Here is a 21,240-nt window from a genome sequence, read left to right as displayed (position 1 = left end):
GTTCGTGCTGTCAGTTTCTTTCCAGATTGTCTGATTGAGCGGTTGGAGGTGTAGGCACCTCAGTATGCTTGACATAGGCCAGCACTGGGTCCCCTCCCTCACCCACTCTTTTTATCTTCTCTTCTCTTCACTGTAGGGCTTTTAATACTATTATATATATATATATACATACACATATACATATTATACAATACATAGATAACTAGACAAACCTCATGGTTGTACGGCAGTGAAGCATCAGTGGCAACACTAATGTTGCTGTCCTTGATGGATGATGGTGATATATATATATATACATACACATATACATATACGTATATACATAGATAACTAGACAAACCTCATGGTTGTACGGCAGTGAAGCATCAGTGGCAACACTAATGTTGCTGTCCTTGATGATGATGATGATGGTGATGATGATGAACTGGGTTTATGATTCAGTGTAGTGGAACTCACCCATCTGGACTAAAGCACTGTTCCAGTGGACAATTTGGAAGCAGTTACTTTTGTGAACAGACGGGCCTGAGGACTAATTTTTTACTTTCATTTGCAAGCCGCTGTATGCTTGAATGGCCCGTCAACCCTAAACTCACCTGTTGGCTCCAATGGGCTTCCCTGCACTGTGTTTAGAAGTCGGCGTTGATAAGTTGCATCTCCTCACAATTTGTTTTGGAGTACATGTACAAAGTGCCAGTTGATGCAAAGTTACGGTAAATCTGGCATTCTTCCCAAGGCAACTTCCACGGTTCTCAATCGAAAATGACGCCATATTTGGATTCAAGAGATTCTAGCCTGAGATTTTTTGATTGGGAGGGGCTAAATTTTAATTTACATTCTTTTAAGGAGATAATCCATACTAGCTGTGATCTCTGACACCGATCGTGGTTTCTTGAAGCATTCTTATGCTGCCAGTCCGGTTTCCCGATGGCTTCGCAACTACTTGTCACTTGCTTTTTTCGCACAGACTCGACATTCCCGAATCTTATTTCTATGATGATGGAGTATTCTGTTCAGAGGAGGATATGAACACTCGGGTAAAATTTGGTCTGACGGTTGCCTCAGTTCATGAAACCAACACTCTGTGCAAAGTGTGCACAGATATCGTGTGTGTGCTCCTCAATCAGCCTTTCATTTTGGACATCGACCTAGACGTCTTCTCTACTCAGAATCCGTTTGTCAACAAATTTACTAAAGATCAGGCAAGTTTTTTTTTCAATTTTTCCTCTTTTTTCGGTTGAAACTTCTCAAGGATCACTTCATGTCATTCCAACTTATTCACTTCCGCCAAATTGAGTTTGGTACTTTTCTGTTTCATGATTATCTTACCGAAGTGACCCAGCCTGGTTAGTCATTGTAGGTGGCCCTCAGATTGAGGGTTTCGCGCAATCTTAACGTCGTTCAAAACATTGGTGAATTCAATTCCGCTTTGACAGCGTTCATCTTGGTTTTCACCTGCCGCCATTACGATAGCACTCACGGAGGTACAGAGATAGAGATGGACTCGCGAAGTCGAACGTTTAGTCGCTATATCCATCGTCATTAACAGCATCTTCGTCTGTAAAAATCCGCGTACTTGTACAATGGTTACACCTAACACAGTTTCGTTTGCCGTTGCTCTAGTGGTAGCGCTAGATAGCTTCGCGTTTGAGACGGCAGCCCATTATTAGGCGTCCATATATGGGTGTCAGTGGGCTTTTCACTGAGAAGGTTGAGTGGAGAAGCAATTACAATGAGAGCGACCGCTTGGGAGCATGCGAACAACTGGCTCATGTCTGACGATGTGCCCGATGTGTCCCATATCGGGGTCTGTATCCGACGAAACGACAATGCCCAGTGCAGCTTGGTTTTCTTGTAATAGTTTCATATTTCGCTGCACCATTTTTCCTTTGCACTCTCCTGGCTGTGCGAAAACTGCCCTCTGAGGACGTCGGTCGATTGCACAAGGAACACATGACCGAACCAGCGCAACGAACATAGTATCGTCAGTCCATTTATCGTTGTCGTGTTATTTCTTCCGAAAATCATTCGACGTAGTTCAGCATTAGTGGTCTGGTGGTCCCATCAAACTCGGGCAATGCCCCGAAGTTGTCGATGGATAGAGGTTTTGACGTCCTCAGTGCGTAGCGGCCGAATTTCCGACCCGCATAATAACACAGAGCGCACCGCAGGACTGCGAACCCGACCGTTGACAGATAAGATGTCACACCAGAGCCACAAGTGATGCATGTTGACACGAGCTCCTCTTACCCTCAATTCGAAGAGAAAGATCATCTTTGGTAGACCACAGGAACTGATACATTAGCCCACGACATCATAATCAATATCGATAGCGGGACATCAGTGTTCAACACATGTTTCACTGCCGTGCAACCATGATTTACTGAAAAGGCTCATTGTCAAGAAATGAATAAGCGTAGACGGGTAAGGGAGTTAGTGCTAGCTTACTACAATCATTTCGAGGTGCCTACAACTCCATATCGTCATGCAAGCAATCTGGATAGAAACTGATGACAACACCACCAATGACATCGTTTAGCAGACCTACCTTGCAGCGTCTCCAACTAAGCTCAGTGGGGTCACGCGGTCTCCAGTCTGGAAGACGAATATCACCGACAAAACCCCAAACACTTCGTGATCTCTTTCGTACCCCACTTCCAGGTCAAGGGTTGGTCATCTCTCCGCTTCTCCCACTCTGAACTGGACAAGGAAAACAGCATTCTCTTCGGTAAACGATGGTTCGGCATAAGCAATACAGGACACGTTCTTCCATCGAGGTCTGCGGTGCACAACCGGAAACTCGTTTTCTAATCGCCTTGTTACGTATTCGGTGGCATCAACCCACACGAGCTATGGTTTTGAGACAAGCGTTGTCGATCACCGGAATACATCTCAATTCCTGCCGGTCGAACAGGCCAAGTCTCAACCGTGCAACAAAACAACCCGTACTGTAAACTGATACACACGTCCCTTGAGATTCGGGGATATACCTGTTCGGAGGCCAGCCATCCCTAATAACCGAACATCACATCATTTGGATAGATGTGTCATGTGCAGGACATGGACCAAACGTTCACCGTTCAGGATTCTACGTCAGCTGTGGGCTCCAGATGAGTGGCAGCTGGTGTCCACGATAACTTGCCCGAAGTATTCGGCTCAACAGATGACGCGTTCTTCTTTATTCACTATGGTCACTCCTTCCCGATCCTTGGTTTCAATCACAGATGATTTCCGGGGACTGGTCGCACGGATCAACTGAAATAATCTCTGGGCCTTCCTGGCTTTCTGACCGTCTTCCATTTCTTCAGCTTTGCGTGTCCGCAAAACTTAACGGTTGGCTCGCATCCTCATTGTATCTTGATGTCTGATAATTCGTCAGGTCGTGTTATGTTTCGGACCGAATGGGATTTGAATCTCGGTCTGATATTTAGTGCCCGTGTGAATCTCACCGTGCCACAGGCATCTCACTGTGAGTTACACGCATAAAAATTAACACATACCACATCGGCCGGGTCACACTACTTGCTGCATACAACAGGGTAGGTAAGCGAAAACAGGCTACTGCTAACGCCTTTCGTTATTCTCTTTCATATACTCTTTTCTCCTTCGCCCCACCCCGTTAGTAACTCTCTCCTTGTTTACCCAGGAAGTCGGACTGATGGCTTATTCGGTTTCGCAAGCTGCATCTATGTGTCATCCGGCGCCGAAATACTGGGGCATCCAAAAATCAATTTTCAAGCCTCGATGCCCAGTCTGTCTAACTGTCTTTAACGTCCATACTTTGAAGCAAGTGGGACATAATACTGCTCTTGCTCTCACACTGGACTCGCTTGGCATTTATGTGTGCCATGTACCAGAAGCAAACACTGATTGGGCTAAACGCCTCATTACTCTCCACTCGCTTCCGGCTGCGCACTTCTGGCACTCCAGAGAGTACTGTCACAGGATAAGTAAGGATTGGTATCGTCCTAAGTCACCGGCCGCTTGCTTGACTGGATAGTCGCCTATGTGCGGCTTGTCTGGCAACTTTTCTGAAGTGGTCTCACAAGCGAGAAAGTTATCGGCGTCTTTTTGTCGTGTTTGCTTACGCCTCAACTCACTGTAGCTCTGGCACCATCAAAGACAAGTTTTATGGTGCACTGAATGCCCTTTTTTGGCTAGCTAAAAGCTCTCAGATATTGAGGTTGCCGGAGATCTGGATGCACAGTTGGGCAGGCTTTGTGCATCTGGGACTCGGCTAGGTGATCTACACAGATTGCACTTGGTACCTACGGACATTTGCAAATGATTGCTTCATTCGTTTGCTGACCGCAGTCTGGTTTTATGCAGTACCTGTCATGTAGATAAATTTCTCTGGTATCTGGTATCGGCTGGTCTGGAAGTAGTCCCGTGGTAGCACGCTACACTCTTCAGTAGTGAAGCGCATGCCCGAGCGTATGCTAGAATTGTTTGGGGTTATTCAGTATCGTCTGCATTACTTTGGGGTTAGATCTAAAATGGGCTATTTCGTCTGGGTTCTCGATATATGTGGCTGGCGTCTTTCTTGATCATATCAATGACGAATTTTAAGGGGAAAATTAAAGGGGACAGCCTTGCCTGACAGGCGAGATGTTTTCGTCGACCTTCACATATCCATGAGAGGTGGTGTATAGTGCCTTAAAGAGGGTCAGGAATTTACTCAGGACACCTCTGCTCCGTAGGCTCTGCCACAGTGCATGACGTTTCATAGAGTCAAAGACAGCTTTCAAGTCAAGAGAGATCACTGCTTTTTGGTTGCTGGAAGCAGTGTCGGAGGGTGAAGAAGTGATCGATGCATCCTTTTGGAGGACGGAACTCAGCTTATCTTTCACAGATCTGTCTCTCCCCCTGTTCAGTCGACCGGAGAGCACCTCCGATAACACAGCCACCAGGCTAACGCTATAGTGGTTTTCTCACAATGCTTGCGCACCTTTTTTAAGTCAGGCATGACTGTCGATGACCATTATTCTGCAGGCACTTTCTCTTCACTCCATATCGCACCTATAAGTTTTGTCAAACGGGTAGCTAGGGGTTCCCCGCCTTCTATATATAAGCGATTGCATACAGACCCTCCGTTCCTGGTGCCTTATCGCGTTTCAGTAGGGATATTTATTGCCTTTTTTGATGGGTGATTAGGTCTACTTTCCATCCGCTTGCATGCGGGCGAGATGGCTCAAGTGGTTAGAGCGCGAATTTGGGACATGTGTTACGTATGCCGAACCATCCTTTGCCAAAGAGAGTACTGTTTTCCATGCCCGATTCGGAGTGGCGTAAACAGAGAGGTGGCCAACCCTTGACTTGGCGGAGGAGTATGAAGGAGATCACGAAACGCTTGGGTGCTGTCGGTGCTACTCGCCTTCCAGGATGGGGACCGCGTGATCCTCACTGTGCCTGGTTGGAGACACTACAAGATATGACTGCCAACCGATGTCAGTGGCGGTCTTGTTGTCAGTTTCTGTCCAGATTGCCTGAGTGAATGTCTGGAGGTGTAGGTGCCTCGGAATGATTGGGTTAAGCTGGCACTAAGTCCCTCCCCCATCCACCTTTATTCTTTTCTTTACAATAAGGCTTTCAAATAAGTCCTGGTTGTACGGCAGTGAAGCATCGGTGTTGAACACTGATGTCATGCTGTCGATGATGATGATGATGATGATGATTGCTGACCGGAAGGTCCGTGGTTCGAACCCGACCACTGTCTCTCAACTTCCCCTGTCTAGGCTTGGGCAGTCTGGCGGTATCCTAGCCTTCATGCTCCCTTCAGGTATCATGGCAGATAGGCACCGAAAGGGTGCTACAACTGAATGAGCTGGACGCCCGTATACACTGTCTTCATGGCTGATGTCGCAGGCGGCTGGTGAAAATGTCCTTTGAGGAGTTCGGTCCATCTTTTCTGTTGACTTTCTTGAGGTTGAATTACGAGGCGCCTTTTTCATTGAGCGTTCCTTTATTTTGGACTTGTGGCACAAGGCAGGGCTGTTTCCGGCAGCACAAGCCTTCTCCATCTTCTGTGCCTTCATTGTTATCCAAATCTATCGATCTTTTCCTGGACACTTCGGCACTTTCTGCTTGAAAGATCTGTGTGCATCGTACTCGTTGCCTTGTATGCACCTCCTGGCATCAGTCAGGGTCAGTGATCTTGGCGATAGTCAGTGGCCGTTTTATCGTAATAGAGAAGTCGGACAGACAGCAATGAACGCCGCTAGCTTAGGCCATTCCTCATCCATCTGCCGCTACCAGTACATTGTCGACTTACTTTAGATAGCTAAGATAGCTCTCCGAAGAAGACAGATGGGCATACTTCTTGCTGACTCGCGAGAGGCTGAACGAAAGTGCATTATGAGGCGTGCTCGCACCATGGCTGATATCCACTTGATCCAATTTCGTCCTCGGCTGATCTGCACTTTGTGAAGACCACGATTCGTGGTGATAGCATTTATGTTTGAAATTCATGCTGGAAATCCGTGCACTACCGTTTTACAGGACCCTCTATTTTTCATGTGGAGTATTACGAAAAATGGGATCATTTTCACGATGCAACGAATGGTTCTGGTCATTGTTAACCAGGTTGCATGCCATAATCTTCTTTGGGACAATGTTTTTGCTAACACTTTCCACCGCAAGAAACCAGTGAACGAACGAGATAGTAGCAAGAAATGTCTTGTAAGGAGCGCCTATGCCGCAGCGTGAACCTATTCAGATGGTTATTCAAAGTAATCACCTATAATTACAGCTAAGTTGAAGGTTACTGTGCTCATTGCATCCTCCAGATTACAGGGAACCAACAGGCTGAAGCCGAAGCATGTGTGGAAGGTGGTAAACCTATCCGTGCCTATTCATCCGAAAAACAGGCAAGGTTGCTGCTCTTCTTTCGCTACCAGTAGTAGTGTAAGTCGTTACTTCGTGAGCCGAAAAATCCTGCGCCGTGTGTTGAGTAAAGTCACTCGGCGTGGGTTGTTTGGCTTACCATGTCTCAGTTCAAGTGGTTTAAGTGGTTGGAGCGCAATTTTATCGTCTTGTCCACAATTTGTGCTCACTTGGATAAGCCTCTGGTTTGAGATATCCCCCAACTGGACACGCAGCACAGAGATTGCTTCGGATTTCATTTAGGCTAATTTTCGAGATATCACAGTAGTTTCATACGCGTGTAGAGCAACAAGTGAGTTCGGTGTCAGCTGATTTCGTGACAGTTGTACAGAACCCGATTCCCTGGAACAGTCATCATCATCGTCAACAACATCAGTGCTGACACTGATGCTTCACTACTGTACAACCACATAGTTTATCTAATTATATTTACAGTCCGAGTGTGAAAATAAGCGAAGAGAGTGGGTTAGGGAGGGGACATGTGCTGGGCTATCGCATGCTTCCTGAGATGCCTACGTCTAGCGCTCAATCTGACAATCAGCACGAACACCACTGCCATCGATCAGCTGCCATTTCTTACCACGTCTCCAGCAAATCGCAGGAGGGGTCATAAAGACCCCAGCCTGGGAGTCGCACTGCAGCAACACTCAAACTCTTCGTAATCTTCCTCACGCTATTCTCCCAAGTCCTACGTTATCCAGCCCGCGATTTACGCCATTTGAAAGGGGCATGGAATACAGGAGTCGCCTCAGTAGACAGTGTTTCGTCATGTGTAGCATATGACCAAGCCACCGCAGTTGATGATGCTGGTTGTTTTCCACGATTGAAACATCTGCTACACAACCAAATACCCGTTTCCTAATTACCTCGTCACCAATACGTTCATGCGATCGTCAACGCATTTGAGGCATCGGTGGTCAAAAAAATACTTGAAGACACCTCACATCATCCGCTGAGGCCATGTTTTGCAACCATACAACACAACCCTTACCGTAGGCTGGTACATGTGACCATTAAGACCCAGTGATATGCCCTTTTTACTCCACATGTGACACAATTTGGCAAACGTGATTCGAGCCTTTGGGATTCGTGCACTGATTTCATCAGCCATGCTTCGGTCAGAGCTAATACAACTACCGAGGTGTTTAAGATTCTCGAGAACCTTCAGTTATTTTTCTTAAATAGTGTACGTTCCAAAGCATGGATTTACACCTTGAAATTGTTGAGCACATGCCGAAAGTATGACAAGACTTCTTTCCCTTGGTCTTCAAAGGTGAAGACAATGTCATCTGCTTACTCCAGATCAACAGGGTTCCCAGCAGCAGCGATTCCCACCGAGGTTTCGAAGCCCTTCCAGGATTCGCCTCATTGTTCCATCAATGATGACGTTGAACAAGAACGGAGAGACTGGACATCCCTGTCGGACAACCATTTGGTTGTTGGAAGCTTTTGGTGAGCTCACCATGCACTCTTACGCCCAAAAGTATGTGAATATAGAGATCGGGTAATGTTTAAAAACTTCTGCTGAGCAAGTGTAGTTAACACACTGATCGATCGACGGAATCAAACGCACCCTTGAAGCCAAGGAATACCAGGATTTTCAGAAGCTTTTGTGGTGTACCCGGTTGTGCAAGTGTGGTTAAGAGCAGAGTCGAACACGCCCTTGAACTGAAGGAACACCATAATTGTGCGTCATCTGTACGTATGGCGTTGGTTTAACACCTGACGGATTGTGGAGATGTAGTCAACGAAGCTTCTAACCGCTAGAAACCCCGCTTGGTGCCCACGGGTCAACGATTAGTGTACCGCAATGAGACGATGAACAATCACTGACACTAGAAGCTTTGCCACATTTGGAGTCAAACTAACACATGTGTCGTTACCACATTTACTGTGGGTACCCGTTTCGAATATGAACACTATTATTGCCCGATATGGTTGCCTGGAGTGGTTTGTTTCTCCCAGATTGATAGCAGGTAAGGCGATCCGGCTGGTGACAGCAGGCTGGCGACGGCCGATGTGGCATGAGAATATTGTTAGTTGTAAGGGCCACGGTTGTATATGGGCTGGGATAGTGCCAGGACTTCCGGGCCCAGACAGGAGGACGATTATGGTCCTCGACCAAAGTCTTTGACTCAAAATTCAGACCACATGGCAGCGGTGTATGGCGGGAAATGCAGGTGCATTGCCTTTTCATAGGACAAGTCGCCACACGTGTTCTAACACCTACCCTGGAGGACCAGGAGACTGTGTTGATCAGCCTCTAATCATGGGCTGGGATAGTGCCAGGACTTCCGGGCCCAGACAGGAGGACGATTATGGTCCTCGACCAAAGTCTTTGACTCAAAATTCAGACCACATGGCAGCGGTGTATGGCGGGAAATGCAGGTGCATTGCCTTTTCATAGGACAAGTCGCCACACGTGTTCTAACACCTACCCTGGAGGACCAGGAGACTGTGTTGATCAGACCTCTAATCACCTCCCAACTTGATATGAGATACTGTGAGTGTCTCATGGACACTAGCCAGTATGGTTTAATGGGTTGCCGAAGTACACAAACAGTCACCCATTGTAGGGCTGAGCCTCTTTGTGAAGGAAGGTTATCACGTACTTTCAGAGCCAGTGTTCAGTTGTTTCCTTGATGACAAGTCACTCAGGAAAGACTGACTGAGTGGGAGTTCTTGAATTCCTTCCCTGGGGGCGAACCATGGAACGGGTGATCCCGATGGACATTACTCTTCGGCTGGTGTAGCATTATAGCATTGTAGCACTATATAACATCTGTTCGACCTTGCAAGTGAATAATCTGATGACGTGCTTCTCAGATAATATCAGGTTCCTTGCATGTTCCCCAACATCGGACACCAAACAAACGGGAGATATTTTGAGGTTGTTCAGATTAGTTGAGCCAGGTTGTCCTATTTTTATCACCAAAGGATATCAATCGTCGTGACTCGTCGAAGCTAATAACGTCGCCTAATTTTTGTGCATTGGGGGCCCATGCTGTGATAATTACTCTAATTTGGAAGCATTCACTACGGCAACCGGGAGAGGAACGGATTTTGTTAAGGTCATACAGGAAGTCCAACTAGTGTTCGGACAGCGGAATATCCCCAAATACACGCACCACAAGAGCTAACTGGTCATTTACCTTCCTACTTACTCAAGCGAATGATTCGTGTCTCACTCAAGTCGCCCAAGCAGCCATACCGAAAGGCAAACAACATCCCAAACTCCTTACATTTCACACTTAGTAGGCCTTAGTCGTCCATGCAATACGGACTGAATCCTTAGCCACTGGCGAAATAGACGTGATGTGTCCTCAATGTCTGCCGCGTTTACGTGGTCGATTGAACGGATTAGATCAGTATTCTCCCACATTTCTTCACTTGTTCCCTTTAGTTTTGCCTCTTTGTGATACGACCCTTTGAAGAATATCCCAAGCGATGGATTTCGCTACAATTATTTGAGCTTCCCGTTTACACCGTCTTAGTTTGCAAATGAGTGTGTTTCGCCACTTGATAATGCAAGCGTATGAGCGAAAAGTACCCGTAGTCGTTCGGTGCCTAGTTGTCATTCCACCTGGAGAGATTACGAAGGCTGGGATTCTGTAAGTTTGCCAAATCTTGACAGAAAGCAGTCGAGATACCTGGTGTGGGCTCGAACCGCACAATCCTAACCTTTATGCTGTCTCGAGTTCATGCCCATGCCTGATTCACTGTGAAGTTCTCAATATGTCTACTATGTTGAGTGGTGTACATGAAATTTCTCAATGATAAAGCACTTTCGATTAACGTTCTTTCGTTATTTGACCAAGGCACACATCTTTGCTGTCCTTCCACTTTAAGATGGAGCTGATTGACCATTTGTACGCGTCCCCTCCGAGTTTGAGTATTCCACTGTCTCCGAGGGAAATAAACAATCCAGCAGTTGTTCTGGCCCATTCAGTTGCTTGTGCTCGAGTGCTCAATGGCGCTCGGCGACGTCAGCTAACTCGTCTCCGCCAGTGGTTACAATGTTGGGAGTCGGAGACGCTTCCGCCAAGTTCGGCAATCGTGTTATGGCCACGTGAACTTGCTGATCTTAGTAAGCTCGTACTTTCACTGGAAGATATAGAAATGTCGAACACTGTTCGTCAGGCTGTGATGGAAACGCTACGACTTGCATCCAACCGTCTGTCTATTGTTGCTGAGCCACCTTTGTTGGCTTTGGGATCAGAAGAAAAATATGTAGAGGAAGCTCTCTGTAAGTGCTTTACAGTTGGTGTTTTGACATTGATCTGAAGCGTCAATTTCAGAGTCGAATGGGCGAATGTTTTCCTAGCTACGTTGCAGCATCTCTCAATTGCGGCAAACGCACACCATGCTTTCCACATTTTATGCTTTGTTGAGTGGGTCAAGCTTCGATACCTGATTACGATCGTAACAATTTCTGTAATTCACTTGGTAATTACAGTGTTCCAGGGTGCCAACATACTGTCTGCGCATCACGGTTTCTACGCTCAACTCAATGCAAAACCATGCCTACTGAATGTACCTCGCAGAACAACTGTTGCTTGAAATTCTCCCTAAGTTCGTAAGGTTTCTGATGGATAAGTTTTCACTTCATGGTGAAATGGTTAATGAGTGACCAATGAACAACTTCAGCCTCACATGGAGGAAAACCAGAGAGCTATTTTTCTGGACTACCCAGTTTTCAGCGAGGAACACGTGTAAGGATGCTCTTCATAGAGAGCCAGCTGATCTTGGAAAATAGCTGCGCGAAGTACATGTCAGGCAATACGTTTCTGTAGTTATTAAGATAATCATGTGAACAGTTTTATATTTCCTGCTAACTTACACCCTTACATGAACGATTGGCCTTTGGTTCCAAAGATCTCGCAGGTACATATTCATTAATGGTTGATTTAATCGTATCGGCGGAAGCTGAATTGATGAGTCAACTCTGCGGTCGCGTTACTGCCAAGAGACAGAAAATATTTCTGTACATCTCAACCTTTTTCAGTAAGAGTCCACTTTTCCCCGAAAGGGGAATAATTCATACATAACGGTCTTTTGATACCGAAAAACAACACAGGAATCTGAATGGGAGGGGTAATTATTTCTAGAAATACGTATTCGCTGAGTCTTCTGGCTGGGTCAGCAGGTTTCATGTTTGATGTGAGGATTATTTACGTCGCGTTCTCACAACAAGTTCCTTGGACGTGGCAATTACCAGGCCAATGTTCCTCTGGTTTATCTGTGGGGAGTGAGATGGGTTAGGTGGTTAGAGCGCGAATCTCCTGACCAGAGGGTCCGTGATTGAAACCCGATCTTTGCCTCCCGACTTCCCCTGTCTAGGCTTGGGCAACCTGGCAGTAACCCTGCCCTCGTGCCTCCTTCGGGTGGCATGGCAGCTAGGCACCGGAAAGGTTTTACACCTGAACGGGTGGTTTATGTGTTCCCTGTTCTCTTTTTGCGGTTGATCTGTTAATTATTCATTCTTTTGTTCGTTATGACATGTCAGAACATCCGGCGTGTCTATTTGGGCTATTTTTCATGAGACAGCTCGGTACCATGTGACGTTGATCTAAAACTTCAATAACAGATCATTTTCCCCCTTGCTGTGATTCTTTCTAAGTGCATACATATATATTGCTCCGCTTGTGTATACCGGACGCTGCCTGTCAGACTCTGGTGCATCCTCTGTCGCACACATACACTGTACATGTTTTTTCACTGTTTACTCGTGTCTGTATTCGTATGCCATCATTTCAGCCAAACTCAATGCTACCTGCGCCGGTGACGCACTGCAGTCATCTAAGGCTATTGGACTACGTCGAGTGTATAGCCAGATTGAAGAGAGCCGATCCACACTGTTGTCACACCGGTGCTACCCGGGAGTTCCAGTGAAGCGTCGTATGAGTAGCCCCAATTGCGTGTGTTTGGACATACAAGCGAAGCTTAAATTGCGCCCTTTTGACTCAGCCACGGTGGCCCCGTCAACCGGAAATCTATCGGAGGTTGTTGACGTCGAACGCCCTATGGATGTTGATGCTGATGGTTCCTCGTCATGCACTGTACCTGAGCCTAACGTCAATCGGGACCTAAAAGTCATCCTCACTAAATTGGATGACAGTTTGCTCTCGGAATTGACCCCTTCAGAACCTGGTCCGGAATCTGAAGCATCTGTTGGGAAAAATAAACCGGTGGCAGAAGGAGAAGTGACCCCGCTTTGTTTTATGCACTACCTATGGTCTGGTGTGGCGAACCATGATCAAGACCCTCTGCCACATTATGTAAGACGTTTTTGGTCTGCATGTCAGCTACGCACTTTGGCTATCTGTTGGTTTTTAATAAGATACTTCAGTGGTTATTTAACATGTATAAACCGGAAAATGTGATAAGTACTGTCGCAGTACAGTGTACCTATAACGCGCTCCATCATGCATCTTCAGAGCTCTAGTTAACAACGGTGTTTGGGATATCGGCATTCCGCATCTCGGCTTAGTATTCTCTTCCCGACCTGTGGTATGCACCAAAAATCCTTGTACCATTGCGGACTCTCATCGACCTTTATCTGACCTTTCTATGATCAATGTTTTGGTCCTGTATGGATGGAATTTTCTATGATTTGTTTTGTATATAGTGCACTGTGGTTGTAGATTCTGACGACTCTCCGGAGTACATGAGCTTTGGAATATCAACAGGAGTTAGTGGGCAATCCGTCTGGTTACAACAGTATTTAGGTGTCATTTATCCACCCGCACAATAGCGTGCCTTTGTTGTCAACATGAGCTTGTTACTCACTGATTGACTTTACATTCTATTGGCCCTTGCCTGAGGATAAGTTGGTTGATGTTTCAAAAGGCAGCTATCCAGGGTGGATAGCGGTGCCAAAACTCTTCCAGATCTAGTGGGGGAGATCACAGAGAGCTACCAGAGCCAACTATTCAACATGGGCCTTCGCAGCGCTTGCCCAAGGGCTTGGCCAGTGTACTGGGTGCTCAAAGCTTGCCCAAGGGCTTGGCCAGTGTACTGGGTGCTCAAAACTGGGTTTCCGTGTAGCGTAGTTTTTTTTATTGTTTATTCAGTGTGCATATAGTGGATGCATCTGTGGGCTGCGGTTCTCCCGATAACTTTAGAGAATGGTAGGCGAGAAAAGATGTCGATCGGAAACCCAGTAAACTGTACGGCAACTAACCAATGCCAAACCTGTAGATGCATTCCTAATCAAAACTTACGCTTTTCACTGTCGCGTGATTGCAATTAGCTAAATAGGCCTTTACAGTTGATACAACTGTCGTGTGTCACGCGAGCAGAAACTGACATCTTGGACATTTCACCAATCAGCTGGGGTGATCTTGAATTCTGCTGCTCCAGTCAGGAGGGCTAGGCTTCCATCCTTACCCTGCTTTTTGTCTGTATTCACCGGTCATCTTCGTGTAGCGAAATGTGGTGTGTTGGGCAGAACAGGTGCTTTCGGGTTATACTTTCAAGGTTCATTCGACTCTTACAGTTATCCAAAGCTGCTATCCGGATCGCTGTATCTTGAACCAACTGAAACGCTTAATTCGTTGCGTTCACGACACGAAGGCTCTCAGTTATCCGAATTCTTCCAATTCTTGTGGTGATTCACTGACGTGGTTTTTGGAATATTGGTTCACCAGCTCTGAAATCATAACTCACTCAGTTTCCAATCCCAGCTGAATTAGGCGCCACCGGTGGTGACTTGAAACGGAAAATTAACCTGAATACGAACTATCACTCATGCTGGAGAGGGAGGCGTGGGATAGAAAAACTCCCTCATTAGACCCTCAACCATAGATAATGGGACAAGGCGCGGCACAAGTTGGTTTGACTCAGTTGTGCAGTTCGAAATTTTAAAGTTGTACGGTTACATAAAACTTGAGCCACGTTTCCTGCGTGTTCAATTTTTTTCTATCTTCGAACAGTCCTAACAGGCCCATCAAACATGGTATCCAACATCTGCGATTCGATTCTTACAGAAGTTGGCTGTGCGGGGTTTGGTGATCGCAGCTCACCGGACACAAAGGGGTGTCCATCAGGGGTGCCTAGCCTCTCCATTCCTTTTTGATTCGGGAATGCCCCGGAAGTCTGTGAACATAAAAAGTTCTTTGTATTTACAGACTTCTGGATGTGTGAGATTATTCGGAGAGCTCTCCAAAAGCTCCCATAAACAAGACTACATCTCTCACAGGTGTCTACTCTCCCGATTCCTATTCACTTCCATGATCGATGAGATAATAAGACAAACGCTGGAAGTTCTTCAAAACACCGGTGTTCCAATAGCCTCTGCAAAAAACCTTGTCGAACTGGAATACGTAGATGACACCGTTCTCGTCGTCGGAAAGGAGAAGGCGCAGGTGTTTTTAGATGAATTGGCTAAAGTCATGGCGTCCTTTGGTATGCACTTTGCATCCACAATGTATAAGTTCATGTTCATGGGAATACAGTCACTGAACCCACCACGTACAATCCGGGGAGAGGCGGTCGAAGTTGTAGAGCGTTCTACGTATTTTGGAGGTTGTATTATTTCTGAATGTAGTGTGACAGATGAGGTAAATGCACGAATCTCCAAGGCTGGGATCGCTTTTGCTAATTTGAGACACCTTATGACATTAGAGCGGTATATCCCTGAATCTCAAGGGACGTGTGTATCAGTCTACAGTATGGACTGTTTTGTTTTATGACTGTGAAACTTGGCCTGTTTGAGCAGCGAAACTGAGAATTCTTCCAATGTTTGACAACGCTTGTCTCGGAACCATAGCTCATGTGGGTTGATGCCGCCGAATCCGTAACGAGGCAATTAGAAAGCGAGTTTCCGGTTGTGCACCGGGGACCTCGATAAAAGAACGTGTCCAGCACCAGAAGCTGTGTTGGTTAGGCCATGTATTTCTTATGCCGAACCATCGTTTGCCGAAAAGAGTGATGTTTTCCTTGTCTAGTTGAGAGTGGCGGAACCGGATTGATGACCAACCTTTGACCTAGAAGTGGGATACGAAAGAGATTACGAAGCGTTCGGGTGCCGTCTGTGCTACTCGCCTTCTAGATTGGGGAGCACCTGACCCCCAGTGCACTTGGTTAGAGATGCTGCAAGATCGGTCTGCTAAACGATGTCATTGGTGGTCTTGTCATCGGTTTCTATCCAGATTACTGGAATGATTATCTGGAGTTGTAGGCACCTCGAAATGATTGTTGTGGGCTGGCACTAAATCACTTTCGCGTCCACTTTCATTCTTTTTTTTGAAAATGAGGCTTTTCAGTAAATCATGGTTCCACTGGAGTGAAGCATCAGGGTTAAACACTGATGTCTTGGTGTCGATCGTGATGGTTATGTTTAAATTTTAGGCGTTCCAAAGCAGGATTCAGCTATAGGTAGCGGTTTTTCGTATATGTAAAATGTTCCCTCTGGTTTGGATGGTTTCTATGGTATACCCGTTTTTTCCGTATTCTAGGAAAACAAGAAATATTTCGGTCAGAATGATCTGGTTTGAGGACCTCCAGGCTATCTTATCCTGTTATTTAGCCATACATCGGGTGGTACTCATTGCAAACGCTTGTGAGGTAGATGGTTTCACGTCACTCCTTGGCTTTGCCGTCTGCATAATCTCACATTTGTTGAAAAATAGTGTTTATCTTTGCTTGCTTTATAAAATCATTTTTGCGTTGCTCTTCAATATATCTCCCCTCGAATTAAGATAACTAACCCGAATAATGCACGGCGATGTCCGTTATGAACCAATTTTCCAAAAAGGTACGTTTTTCTGGAGGGAGGATTTTCTTCCTCCTGATAATCGCTCTTGAGTTGACTATTTTAGTCGTACTTGGTTAGCTACCAACTTGTTTTCCAGCCACTTTTCACAACCCGAATATAATCTCACTTTGCGGTCTTGGTATGCTGTTTGCTCTGCAGGTGTCAACCGTCCAAGAACAACAAGAGATGCGTGAGGTGATCGAAGGTTTCCTCAATCGTTTGCACAATCCCTGTGTCATAACGATCGCACGCTCTGTGAACGACAACTATACTCCAACTAATCAAGTGCAAAGTCTTCAACTGAGCTTACTTCAAGCGCTGGAGCGCGTCTACGGTCAGGACCTACTTTCTGTCACGCTAGACTATGAAAAGTAAGTCGAACTGGCGCATTAACCTACACCATTCTGAAGGGTGACTTGTTGGTTAATTTTCCTTAAGGATGTGCTGCTGACCGCTGCTGCTGCCACCGCAGGCATTCGGATTTTTCTCAAAGACTGCGGTACTCTGGAATGAAGCGGATCAATTCACACACCCTGGATTGTTATTGTTCCTCCATACTTCGTCAAAGAAACTACATCATAACGTTTCTGGATACAGTCCGTCTTTAGGAGTGTTGGTTTGTCTGCAAGCGGGTTTTTTCAGGACAAAGCTGTTTACACCGATATTTCGGACCTCGGGAATCTTGTCAGCTGTACTTCTAAATTCCTTTTTATTCGACTGGGAGACATTACCTTCTAGGTTATCCCGTTCGCTCGTATACTCGAGAGTGACTCTTGTAAAATAGTTCGTCTTTTTCCGGGTCAGTTGCTGCATGCGCAGTTTATCCTCATGCTAAATATTTGTTCGTACTGAGTTCAGTTTGCAAAACTTGCACAGCTCTCTGCACCACGTTCTATCCACACCAGTCGGAGGCCATGTGGTAATCATGTCCGTTTATTCTGAAATCTTACCTGTTTGATCTATCCTGTATATCGTTCGCCGTTTCGTACCAACCATTGAGATAGATTATCTGACGGCGACGTGACCACATCCGTTTCTTTTGGATCGCAACTTATAGTTAGTCAACACACCCATCAGGTGGGCCTGGATTACATTCATCATTTCACACTGCACTAATCACAACATAGCTTTATCTGAACGGTCGCTTGTACTACGTTGCAATATGGACCACTTTCCTCTGTGGGTGCTAAATGTGAAGCAAGGACGGGTTGGAAAAGTTGGCCCTAAAAACCGCAAACTCCGATCACCCAACGGTTGACCGTGAACTCTGATGCATTATTCAACACGGTCGAAATACCTCTAAAACGAAAGAGTTCACTGTGCGCAGTTGCAGTAGGAGTGAGACAGTAATGCCTTACTCCTTGCGCTTTCGGGTTAGGCCCGCAGCCGGACAGTTCAAACTATTGAGTTATCGGCTCCAGGAAGGGTCCCCAAAAAAGACCTTACTACTCGCTGCCTCGCGGGTCAGACTTTTCAGTCAGAGGTTAGCGGCAGAGTCCCCGAGCAAAGCCTTACCTCCTCCGAGTCCCTTGTGAGTAAGACTTTGTGTGAAGCACTCAAGGTGGGGTACTTCAGTCAAGCTCTCTGCAGCCCGGACAACCGGCGAGTATCATTTGCCTGCACATTGTCCACTGATGTCCCTCAACCGCTTCCGAACACACAAACAGACGTTGCTGGGTGATTTACTGTCAACTATCTGACCGACATGTCTCATGACCCGGACTGCCTGTTAGCATTAAACAAAATAATACATTGCTAAATTCACGAGATCCTTTCTAGATAGGACCTTTCGATATCCGTACTCTATGTCAAACAGGCAATGCCCGCTGAAAATGTATATCCCCTTGAAATTGACGTATGCTGTGTCTTCGAAACACACACACAAAATGGAAGCGTGGTTTTGCATATCAGCACTCCATAGACGAGCTCAGGTATCTCACATCTCTCCGCATGTCCATTGATCCAGAAACGATGACCTGTAGGATATATGACGTGGGAGCTGTACTCAGCCCTAGAGCTGAACGCGCTTCGCTGGATCGGATCCCAGTGAACATTCGTCTTTGCGCCGTCCGGTTATTAAGCTCGATCGAGCTCAACGCCTCAACATAAAAAACGTTACCTGTTCGTAGTGTCAGCTTACAAATCAGCAGACTGAAACTGAGAAGGATAGTATCTATCGAGGACTGTCTGGGCTATCTGCATCTGTTGACCATCAGGCACTATGACAGTATTTGTTGAGCAAAGATGTTCCCCGTAAATTCTTGACTTTTCTTAAGGCGTTGTACGTCAACTCGAGCGGGAGTGTGAATGTCTGCTCGAACAAGTCCTTAGTTGACCACATAAAGCGGTATCAGGAAAACTGTCTCATGTTCTATCGTTCCCCTTCAACTTCATCTCTATCTCTATGGGGTCAAACTTTGTTCGGGGCGTTCACTCACAAACAAAGAGTACACGGACGACATAGCTCTTCTTGAACCCCACATATATATATATATATATATATATCAACTTGTAAATTTCTGGTTGAACTAATTTCTGTCCTGCCTGATAACCCCTCAATTTGGACACCTTTTTCCAATATCATGTTTTCTATATGGTAGTGCCTTTTGCCGGTAGATTGCCTGTATGGCTCCCCATAAGCCCTTCATCACCCCGCATCTGAGGCAACCAGTTTCGTTATCTATTTCATTAACGAAGGCGATACAGGAGATGCAGGCTGTTCGCCTGCATACCACATCCGTTGTTTCATGCCATGCGGACTAATGGTGTTCACAACTAGTCGGCTTCAAATGTTCGGGTTCCGCTCTGCTCGCCATAGCGTGATGATGCTTGTTATTCAATCTCCCCACATGAGCCTGTTTTCCAATTTCATCTATTTGTAATTCCTTAGTAGCAGTCTGTCTGGTTACGTGTTTTGTCTCCGGTTTTCTTGTTTCTCGTTTAGTTCGGAGGCCGATGCAAATCACCTCAAGACGTTGGGTTTCCATGTTGTTTCTCCCGAGGAACAGAGCTTCGCCAGCCGGCGCATTTCACCTATATCATCCGCCCGTTCTGATGCTACTGTCGGTGGTTATCGCAATGAACCCGGTCGAAAGGATATTGTTTGATACGGTCGTTCTGACAGTCTGTAGCGCATTGCATACATCTTTCGAGCCCGTGTCTTTCCTCTTGATATTAGCATTTTCACAATGTGGTTTTTATGTTTTTTCTGTGATTATTACTCGGAAGACGATCAAATAACTAATGCTAGACTTTTTATCTTTGTTCTTGATCAATGCATTGGGCACTTGCCCATTACATTTCACCTAGATATGGTTCTATATCTTAGGTAATCACATTCATTCTCCTCTCTTGAATATCCCTGCGTCGGCATTTGGACTTCAGATGCAAGAAAGCTGTAAACAATAATTGTATTCTCTCTTTGACGCTCCCCGAAACCTTGATGTGAGGGACGGTCTTGAACGAAGACGCTGTGAATCGATTTCAGTGAATTTCGCGGAGAAAGCGTTATGTATAACAGACTAACATAAGCCTATTTCTTTCTCATTTAATTTTTCTCTTCTCTACAGCTCTTAGTTCAAATAGTCTGCTTCAATATCGCTTTCCAAGGTGACCACCGGGTAGAAATTAAGTCGACCACGTCTTTGTATTCGATGAACAAATAGAACTCAAACCCCGTAATTTCATTACTCTATCATTTTCCATTTTTAACCCTGAATACTTCCTCTGTGTAGCAGTGCAGTGCTGCTTTCCGAAACAGCCGAAATCATCTGGCCAAGGTGCATCCTTTGAGGGCGCGCTGACTGCGGTCTGCCATTGTTCACAGTACCATCAGTTGCCGATGGCGCGGATCGATAAGTGACTACCGCTCGTTTTGGAACAAATTGTCAGATTCTGACCACGCACTCCTCCGGAGTTGTCTTTCGCTCCGGTTTTCAGGGTCGCATAATGTGTAGACGAATGCTCGACATGCGAAAGACTGGCAGATCTGTTTGTCAGATGAATTTACCCGAATCGTCTTCTACAGTTTCAATCAACCATCAGATGTGAATCCCCACTGGGACGAAATCGCCACCTTTTTGCACTGTACTGGGAGTTTTGTTTGTGGCCGATGTTTGCAGGCCCACTCAAGTACTGGATATCAGAACGAACAGTGTCATTTCTTAAATCTCGGAGAAATATCCCAGTCGGTCGTGAACATACCATGGCCCTACGATTTATTACACAAAGTAAGAATTAGGGTGCGAGCCGACCGTGAAGTCTCGTGGACGTGCAAGGTTAAAGAAATGAAAAAGTCCCAGAAAGCCGGAGTGCCCGAAGATTATTTCAGTTGATCCATATGACCGGTACCCGTAAACCACCTGTGATGGAAACCATCAAGGATCAGAAGGGCGTGACCGTTCTGAATGGAGGAGAATCCCTCGCCAGTGCGCCGAATCACTCGAACAACAGTTACCATGGCCACCAGCCGCTACTCATCTGAAGCCCATAGCTAACGTAGGACCCTGGACGGTGAATGCGGCGTCCCCTACGCCCTCGGACGTTTTCTCAAGCGCCACCGAGCTTCTGGTCTGGATAACCTGGCACTCACATTGTTCAAATAT

General features: G+C 46.1%; 1 protein-coding gene across 1 annotated transcript in view; it reads left to right on the top strand.

Annotated features, from left to right (window-relative positions):
• T265_12793 (hypothetical protein) overlaps positions 1 to 20,970 on the top strand; it is a gene marked incomplete at both ends in the record, with an annotated part of 37,418 nt that extends 16,448 nt beyond the window's left edge. Inside the window, 6 exon segments of the mRNA XM_009165493.1 lie at positions 965 to 1,175; positions 10,729 to 11,125; positions 12,637 to 13,157; positions 16,796 to 17,007; positions 19,581 to 19,737; positions 20,593 to 20,970. Of these exon segments, the coding sequence (XP_009163757.1) occupies positions 965 to 1,175; positions 10,729 to 11,125; positions 12,637 to 13,157; positions 16,796 to 17,007; positions 19,581 to 19,737; positions 20,593 to 20,970 (1,876 nt within the window).
• Between the last annotated feature and the right edge of the window lie 270 nt (positions 20,971 to 21,240).

This window comes from Opisthorchis viverrini, assembly GCF_000715545.1.
Source record: "Opisthorchis viverrini unplaced genomic scaffold opera_v5_15, whole genome shotgun sequence".
Lineage (NCBI taxonomy): Eukaryota > Metazoa > Platyhelminthes > Trematoda > Opisthorchiida > Opisthorchiidae > Opisthorchis > Opisthorchis viverrini.
This window is presented reverse-complemented; position numbering and strand designations above follow the sequence as displayed.